Source organism: Haliaeetus leucocephalus, unplaced genomic scaffold (genome assembly GCF_000737465.1).
Source record: "Haliaeetus leucocephalus isolate CR32 unplaced genomic scaffold, Haliaeetus_leucocephalus-4.0 Scaffold339, whole genome shotgun sequence".
Classification (NCBI taxonomy): domain Eukaryota; kingdom Metazoa; phylum Chordata; class Aves; order Accipitriformes; family Accipitridae; genus Haliaeetus; species Haliaeetus leucocephalus.
Window position 1 is genome coordinate 10004189 of NW_010972775.1, and position 9784 is coordinate 10013972.

General features: G+C 46.0%; 1 protein-coding gene across 1 annotated transcript in view; it reads left to right on the forward strand.

The window, feature by feature from the left end:
• The window catches only part of ONECUT1 (one cut homeobox 1), a 16620-nt gene extending 8385 nt beyond the window's left edge, over positions 1 to 8235 (forward strand). Inside the window, exon 2 of the mRNA XM_010571813.1 lies at positions 7943 to 8235. Within this exon, the coding sequence (XP_010570115.1) occupies positions 7943 to 8235 (293 nt within the window). The remainder of the gene's footprint in view (positions 1 to 7942) is intronic.
• The last annotated feature ends 1549 nt before the right edge of the window (positions 8236 to 9784 follow it).

Here is a 9784-nt window from a genome sequence, read left to right on the forward strand (position 1 = left end):
GGCCGGGGGCTGCCTCCGCCGCTGCGGCGGGGCGGGGGGGGGGGGGCGCCGGGAAGGGCTAACCCGATTAAAATATTGATGTAGTCGCAAAAATCGTTCATTAAGGCAATTTAATCTTTGCTATTAAATGTCCTTTCAATTCATTTGGGGTAATTAAGATGCAGTTAAAGTGATTAAATTCTAATTACTTATGCTAGACAAAGAAATATTTGTCACAGTAATATGGTTAACTAAAGACCCAGCTAAAGAAATTTAACGTTTACTTTAAATGATATCGCGGGAAAATCGGGTGCTTTCCCCTGATTGATCCACTTAGCAACATATTCGGTAATGGTGATGTTGGCTCACGCGAGTGGTTACAGATCCATCAGCGCTTTGTGTAAACCCCAGAATCCCAAACTGTTGAGTCAGCGCTCCTTAGTCGGATTCACTTTATTATTCCAGGGGCAGCAAATTAAGGTCACTCGTTTTAATACAGTGCACAGGAGTGAGATGTTTACCATTCTGTCTCAGCTGGGATCTATATGTTGGCAGGTTGATGTCATTCTGTGAGCTTCCCGTATAGGAACGTATTTTTGTCTCTTTTCATGTTATGAAACAACAAGAGGAGTATTGCCTAGGCTTGATGGCAGAGAAATAAGATACAGATCAAATGACCTCCGAGTAGATGGATACACCTGCACTCTAAATAAGCATAAATGCAAATCACTAGAAAGTCAAGTGCAAAATGCTGAACGGCGCCAGGAGTAATAATAAGAAACAATTGATGTGGGTTCAGACATTTCAGAATAGCCCATACTCTCTTCAGTTGAAAGGAGAGAGTTTGGGGGAGCAACCAGTGAACTGTGTCACCCGTGTAGGCTTTCATCACTGATGTGTGAACGGCCTCATCCTATGGCGCGTTGAAGCTTTTGGGAATGCTCTTGGCAGCATCAGTGCTGTCGGCTTACCTGCTACAGCAGGAGCACGTGGCCACGAGCTGCCCTGACGTGCAGAGGCTCTGTCTCACACAGCACCTTTCCAGAGGGATCCCATCTCCCAGGTGCTTTCAAAGGCCCCAGGGCAGTGACGAGCAGGATTGGGCAGTGCAGGGGACCACCAAATGGCGATGTATCAGTGAATGGCACACAGCAGCTGCGGTTATTCGTCCAGGCCAAATGGATTTGCTTGCTTTTAGTTGATGTGGTGAAGTCTGCCCTCAGGTAGCATATGTCTTATAGGCCCCTTATCTTGTTCTCATATTCCCCTAAATAGGAAGTTTTTGATAATTAGGAAAGATCTGTCATCTGTGTGTCTCTCTGCATGCTCCAGAGGTGTTATTCCCATGATAAGGATGGAGCTTATCACACTTTATTATGTATTATTATCACCATGAATTTACCATAAACTTTTGGCTACTTGGTTCCACTGAGCTGTTGCAGCCAGCGTGATTAGGACTATCTCTGACGGCCAAAGTCCTTAAGCAGTTTCAACCTCCTATGGAAATCCTGCTGCCTTTTCCACCCAAAGGTAGAGCCTCCTTCAGAAAAATATCCTCTAGGATATTCTCTAGCTTGTACCAGTGAAGAGTTTTCACTTTTTAAAAATGTTATTGGATATTTTGTGATGTTTCAAAACTAGAAGCAGGTGCTTTAGAAAGAGATTCCCAGGGTCTTAGTGGGTGCAGTTCAGACTGTAGCTGAGGCAGGTTCTAGACTTCATAGACCTGACACAATAGAGATTAGAAAATACCTGTAAGGAGAGAATTCTAAAAGGGTTTTTTATGCCTCTAAGACATGTCCTGTCCATGTGAGGTTGCGACAGCTAAAAGACTAGGCTTTGCAAGAGGAAGGGGAAAAGATGATCATCACAAAACTTTTGAGAACTCTCTCAAGGCAGTCTTAAATATGTCTCCTTGTCTCTCCTATGGCATATGCAGAAATGCAGGGCTTTTGTCATCACTTCTTTGAGCCGGGCTGCATCGTTTCTTGTGGTTTTGCCACTTGTGGGAAGGGTGACTGCTCTGAACCCACAGCAACAAAGCTGGTGGCTTGTAAACTCACCATTGCTTTCTGGGAATCTTGCACTGGAGTCTTTGAGAGAAGCATAAAGCAGTTGGGTTTTTTCTCCTACCTGTCTGAAGCAAATATAACATTCATGAATAGCAAGGGTGAGACAGTCCTCAAAACTAAACCAGTCCAGTGAGGGTGGTGGTGAAGACCCCAGAGCTCAGTGCTGCGTTTACCTTCTGATGTGAAGCAACCAGAAAGTGCCTCCTCAGGCAAGACAGAGCCAAGTCTGCAGTTGTGAGAGATCCCCAATCCTCTTTGTTCCCCAAAATCAACATTTCAGCTACAAAATGGGTTCCTACAGACTCCTTCTGTCTGCAGCATCTGGCTCAACCTTCCAGCCATGGCGCTAATTATTGTCAAATAATGTGTCAAATGTGATGGAAATTAGCATGGTGTGAACCTGCTCATGGGGAGCTGAACCAAGACCACGGCCTCATCTCGTACAGGGCACTCAATGGCCATCAAGTAATAATGGCTTGTGGTCAGCAGTGACCTGGGCCAGAGCTGGAAGTGTGACCTGTCACCTCAGGGTGAAAGGCCCTGCGTCCCATCACTGGTGGCCAGCATGTGGTCTCCTCTCCATGTCAACCAGGCTCTGAATTCAGCACGGCTGGAGACGTTACTGTGTGTGTGTCTGCCCATTGCTGGTCTGGACCCACTCTGGGTGCAAACAGAGGGAAAAAGGGCTCCTTGTAAGCAGAGACCCACTGCATACCTTGGCTTCCTCCTCCACGGTGGGGGGAAGACTCGTGCCGAGGCACTGGTGGGACTGCACTCTTCCCTTCCAAGAGGAGCTGTAATGCCGTGTTGTTGTAGTGCACTCGGGCAGGCGTGCTCCCCTCCTGCTGCCCTGTGTCCCTCCTCCCTTTCCAGCCACGTTGTACGGTCAAAAACCCAGTCGTGGCCATTGCGTGTGCCTGTCCTGGAGCTATGGGAACTGCTGTTGGCAGCTGGTGAGCGGTGTGACCCTTCGGACGTGTGGCCGCTACCTCAGCCTGTCGGTGTGCATGTAAGGGCACGGCGCGCTCGATGACAGGTCTGAAACCCCCTAAATCCACCTTCTTCTTCCTCAGCATCTGCCACTTTTCCATCCTGTGTCTGAGAGCACACACTCAGTGATGGCAACGTGGTGGGCCACCAGCTGAGCAATGCCTCTCACAGTGAGAGTGGTCCTCTGCCCTCACAACTAGCCACAGGGCTTGGGGCGAGGTTTGCCCAAGTAGGATTTGCTGTTGTCATTCCCCCTGCTCCGGTGCCAATTTTCAAGAAAAGCAGCCAGCAGAACTTGTGGTGGTATTTTATTATATGTGCCCAGAACAAACCAGCAGAAAGCAGGTTTATTGAGAGTATTACTGGTTTCATTCTTTGCTTCTGGTTTTTAGAAAGGAAAATTTGTGTTTGGCAGATACAGCTAGGCACACGTGTACGCGCCAAGTGCTCCTGAAAATTGATTTATGGTAATCAGGGTTTTTTTTCCTTAGATTTTAGAAAGAAATCCACCCTCTAGGGATGAAAGACTAGATCAAGTGTCAGGGTTAACACCTGAGCTTACTGTAATCTTGACTTCTAGACTGACAGAACAGTGCAGTTCACATCACAGGTGGGCAAAATATCCTCTTCGCCATCTCAACCTAAAGATGCAATTAGTGCGTTTTCACAGGGGACACGATCCTGCTTCACCTCCGGCAGAGGCAGACTGATCCCGCCTTGCTGCACGCAGCTAGGCCAGCCGGGTGCCGCAGAAGAGTGGCAATAGACAGTGGAGGGAGCTGCAGCGGCGAGCCCTCGCTTCTGTACCATGCGCAGGCAACTGGGCCTCACTGAGATGTACAGACCTTACAAGGTTTGGCAAGTTAACTCAGCCAAATCCCTCGTGCAACTCAGAAGGAACAAAGGGAGACAAAAATAGATTGATGGACTGTATCAGGAGAATTGCAAGTGTCAAAAATATCTGTTGCTCAGGGCAGAGGAAGATGGAAGTGACTGGAAGAGGCCAGAGTTCAGCAGTGGATTTATAAGGCTCCTTCTGGCACTGATAATATTACATTGTCATATCGGCACGTGTGTTGCCAGAGTCAGAGCGACTCTTTCTTTATCCTCTGCTTTGCTTTTTTCTTAACTAGACTTTCTTAAGGCTTTTTCAAAAGGCATCACAAGGAGCATCACTCAGCCGGGGCAGCCCAGAGACAAAGAGCACGGCTGCCTGCAGTGGGGAGAGAGGGCAGCGTGCAAGGGCAGCAGGCAGCGTGCGAGGGCAGCGTGTGAGCGGGTGTGCCACGGGAGAGGTGCACACCTCTGGGCCGCCCAGCACCCAACAAAGCGCCTGAGTTCAGCTTCTGTGCTGTGGGAGAGAGTCCGCTTACAGTGCTCACGGGCAGGGGCACGTGAAGGACATCAGTGCAGATTACTTCTATTATCTTCTGCTATGTAAAATAAAATCCAGATGAAGGTGTGCGATAAACAGTTTTGAAGGCGGGCTCTGGTGTTTTTCCAAAAAAGGGTTTCAGTCGGTGTCTCTGGGGGCTCTGACTTCAGCGGACACCCTTGCCGGCACTAGAGGAGGACCTGGCCCAAGCAGGCGTAGCCGCTTTGTCTGAACGTGACCTGGGCTGAGCGCAGGCTGCTGTCACCCTGCTGGACGGCCCCCATTTGTCAGCCCTCGCAGCGTGAGCTGGCCGGTCTCTGTGCCTGCTCTGGATAGACTCTCACGTTGGAGCAGATTTTATCCCGTGGTGTACATTTGTTCTCTGGCAAGCTGGAAGCTACTATTTATTATGAAAATTGATTGGCTCCAGTGCAGGGAAAACGATCGTAAGGAAACCCTATTACGGTTTTTCATTATCACCATTATTTATTTTTAAGTGCTATTAATATTCCTGCCTGGACAAGGCAGAAGATGGGAGGTGGTACCTGCTGCTCACAACCCGAGGCCTGGCAGTACTGTCTGCAAGGGCTCTTTGAACAATTAAGCATACTGGAAAGTTTTTGCCCTCAATCTACCTCTGGCGAATGCTAACAGGAGTAGAGCTGAGAAAGAAACTTTTGCATTGCCTGAAAACGATCCCTATTTTGTTCCCAGTCTCTTCCCCAGGTGGAAGAAGGCTCTGCCAGCAATGCTGGGCAGAGGCAGGGCCAGTGTGCTGCTCAGCAGGCACCAGGGGTACGGGAGGATCCAAACTGGGCTCGGCTGGGCTGCTCTGCTAGGGGCAGTGGCTGCCCCAGTTTCACTTGTTGGGGCTCTACTGTGTCCAGGGAGGATTGAACCTGTTGCGTGTGGGTCTTCGTGTCTCAGATAAGGTCCCAAATTGCAGCCGAGCCTCTCTCTCACTCTCTCTGGATCCATGCATCGTTCGTCCTTAATTCAAAGTCGAAGAACTCCAACTTGGATGTGAGGATAAGAACTGTCTTATTTCGTAGCCTAAACTGGAGCATATCTTCACCTGTTCCAACTGGGTGTGGACCAAGCCTTAGGAAACCAACGATCCGCATGATAGCTTGTCAAAAAATAAAGGCGACCCTGGCCTGCAGGAGGAAGGGACGGCTCCCAGCTTGGGAGCCTCAACTCTCGCTTTCTGATGGACTTGAAATGAAGTTTTATTTGCAAAATAGTAAAATTGGTGTATTTGTATCATAGACTGGATAGCATTTATTTGTTCTCCCCAGCAATGAGCACTTTCTTCTTTCCTCTGTGATGTTACTAGCAGTGATGATGTGGTCTCTGATACAACTGAAGTTGAGGAACAAGGTGTCTTGTAACTTTTGGGACATTTTCTAGGGAAATAATTATTCAGGAACACTACATTTCAGGAGATGAGCACAAGCTCAGGAAGACAAGGTGTTAAGCAAGTTAGTTTCACAATAGGCGGTTGGGTTTTTGTTATTCTCTGTGATTTCAGAGAACTCATGTACTAGTTTGTGATTGAAAACCCTGAGGTTTACAGTGCTAATTGAACTAGCTTTGTATCTACTGCTGGGACTGTCACTTGTGGTGTGACGATTCCCACTGAAGCGTCGTACAGTGCTGACTCGGATCACACCATTTGTGTAGTTAGGATTTTGTGACAAACGATGATCTGGACAGAGTATCTAGGTGAAAGCTGGAATTTGTGTAGCCTTTGAAAGAGGAAGGTGTAAAGCAGAAGGAGCAGAAATGCAGCGTTAGGCATGGCAAAAATTACCTGAGTTTGGTTTGTCTCCTTTTCTGCATGAGCCCATTAACAGGGACAGAGTCAGAGCTGGAGGCTGAGGTTGTCACAGAGCCGAGCTTCTGCAGCTGCTTTCACGGGAACTTCTGATCATCAAACAGTTAGACGTACATAAAAGATTGAGATGCTGTTCGTATCTTCTTTGCTCCTCATTCCTAATGTCTATCAGTAAATAACAGACTATTCTTGCAAAAGTATTTTTAACCCTTGAGTTGTCAATGTTAACTTTCAATGGGGATGCAGAAATGTATCATCAGGCACTCATCCCCACAGTGAATTCAGCAGCTTGACTTCAGTGGGGGCTCGCTTGCATGAGGAAACCTGTTTTTCAGCCCAGAAGCTCCACAGTGTTTTAGAGGTCAGGATGTAGCTTCAAAGCACTCTTCAAAGGTTTTCAGGTAAAAATAACTGTAGAAGATACGAGTTTGGCATCCCAGTCCGTTTGATGGATGTGTCGTTGCTTATGAAAGAATGTGTAGCTGGAATATATATTGCTAGGGAACTCTTCAAAAGCTTCTCCTCAGAGGGAGCTGAGATGCCAGTGTCTTGGTCCCTGCCCGCCTGGGCCAGCAGAAGGTGCCTTTGCATCTCCTGAATCTTGCTGGCTGATCTGTGCAGTTGCTATTTCTTGAAGTACAAAAGGTGGATGACTATTTTTATACCTCCCTCATGCCAAGGCTGCCTCTCGGTAGCAATAAAAGATGTAAGAAGGATCTTTGTAAAGTAATTTGCTGGTTTCATTCCAATAACCATGGAATAGGTGGGCACTCCCAAAATTCTTCATATAATCAGCACCGTTCTCCACAGAAATCAGGACTAGACAGGCAGAGAGACAGAACATCCATATTACCTTCAGAAATACATCTCTAAATCAGCATTAAAGGACATTGTTAGAGAAAAAAGGGGAAACAGACAACTTCAGACTCTCTTGAATGTGAGACAGAGCAATCTGTCCTCCCAAGGAAACCTTTATCCTAGCAAAATGCGAAGAAAATGAGCTGGCAGAGAGTCAAAGGCTGGCGGGGGAATCCGGGAGTCACCCTCCCATCCCATCGGATCTTCCCTGGCAGGTGACCTGCAAGGCAGATTTCAAATTGCAAGCACCCTTTAGTAATGTAGAGCAAATTTACATTCTGAAAGGGAAGGAAGGGATGATAGATGAAATAAAGTGAAATTCTATAAGGAAGATTTACTATACCATTGTTCTTCATGTCAAAACATGGTTTATTTTGTTCGGAATACATAATCATCTGGCCTGTAAGACTGTAGTACCATCCTGGTCTCTCCTAGTTCCTTATTCTCAGCCAATAAAAAGCTACAGAAATGGACTGACAACAAATAGCAAAGGTAAAAAAGGTGGGCAAGGTTGACTGTAGAGCTCAGTGAATTTCCACTCTACCTCGTAGGGATATATTACATAGTTAAATTCCCAGCACTAATGGGCATTATCAAAATGTAAGCTCTCAATAATAGCATTTGCTGAGTTTTAACAGGCAACGACAAAGGTATTTTCTAACTTCTATTCCTTCTATTTTTGATAGTTTCTAAGTTAGAGAATTAAGTGTCTCACATCTTCTCCAAATTTGGAAGCTGACGTGAACAGGCCTTTTTCCCTAGTTTGTCCTGTACTGTGTGCCCGTGCACTCCTCTGCCAGCCCTCTCTAACTGTCCTCCCCTTTCTTGCAGCATGCAAGAGGAAAGAGCAAGAGCACGGGAAGGATAGAGGGAATACACCCAAGAAGCCTCGGTTGGTCTTCACGGATGTCCAGCGTCGAACTCTACATGCAATATTCAAGGAAAATAAGCGTCCGTCCAAAGAATTACAAATCACCATTTCCCAGCAGCTCGGGTTGGAGCTGAGCACCGTCAGCAACTTTTTCATGAATGCACGGAGGAGGAGTCTGGATAAGTGGCAAGACGAGGGCAGCTCCAATTCAGGCAACTCATCTTCTTCATCAAGCACTTGTACCAAAGCATGAAGGAATAACCACAAACTAAACCTCGGTGGAAAAGCTTTAAAAATAAATAAATAAATAAATAAATAAATAAAGACAGACCAGGACCTCAAGATAGCAGGTTTATACTTAGAACTATTTGAAAAAAATGTTATTTATAAGTCCAAAGAAACCAAAGACTTACTTCACCTGCATTATGACTTTGTTCTAAGACACACACTTTAGTAGGACGACGACTTGCAAAAAACGGAGAGGAAGAAGAAAGCGAAACAGAGGGAATGAAACGGAACGCAAAGAGAAGAGAAACAGACCACTGGTCTTACACCTTCGCCCATGATCATCTTCACCGTACTTGGCTGTTTAGTGGTTTGGAGCATAGTGATTTCTTGTCATTGAATGGACATCTCTTCAGATATGGCTCTTCATTTCCACAGCAATTGCCATGAAGGTGTATAGTGTATCCGTACTGCGTACACGCCAGTGGTTAGGGACTTAGTCAGGGCTGGTCTTCAGAGAGGGTTGTGCCATGGCACGACTGACAAAGCGTGGAGTCGTCTGAATTCATTTGAACGGTAGTGTGATTTTTGCTATTTCATGGTTTGAACTTAACCGGTACAATGCCTGGAAACAAGTTCAAACTAGGCAAAGAAATTTTGAATGGTACCTAAACCAGTGCATTCTCTTTGTTTGTTAAGGAATGTTCAGATTTAAAAAAGGAAAACTATTCCATCCATAAAAAAAAAATCGACTAGCTACCAAAGAACACATTTAATAGTTATATTGCAGGTATTTTATTGCAATGATTTTAATATTCCAAAGCTATTTTTACACAAAATACTATGTAGAGTTATAGGTATAAACTAATCTAACTGTATAACACATAAAACTTGTAATCAAGACTGTTATTTGCGATTAGTAAAACCACATTATTGTTTCTTTCCATGATTGGCAAGAAAGAATGTCATCCGAGGAGGTCGCAGCCCCTGTCAGAGCACAGGTACTGATAATGGGATGCTGCTTCCACTGAAGTCAGTGAGCCTTTCTGTCGCTGACTTCAACGGGAGCAAAAAAAAGGGGCCGTTACAGCCACGTATAAGATAGTGCGGTAGCTATTGTGCGTGCATCCCCTTGTTACACTCTCCCAGGCTGATACTGCTGGAAGCCCATAGCAAACTGTGCGCTGTATATAAATACAGCTCAGCTCTGCCATCTAGCCTGCAAACAGGAGACCTGAGGCATTTTGCATGCAAAAATGAAGAGAATTGCGAAATGTAAAACCACAGGGCTCAGCATCTGATCAATACTCATTGACATTGGTGAGCTTTTTTTTACCTATTGACTTTACTAGGCAAAAGAGTAGCAAGAGCTTTGAAGGCTCGCGGTCTTTTCCTATTGAAAACAGTGGTACGACATCAGTTAATGTTGGTGGGAAGAGCTCCAACAGGAGCTCTGGTAGTGCTTTTGGAGGGCTGAATCGCGCTGCCTCTGAAGTCAATAGCAAAATTCCCATGACACCGATACAGCCTGATGTTTTGTGGCATCGTATCTGTGTGTAGCAGGCTGAGCTTTTGTC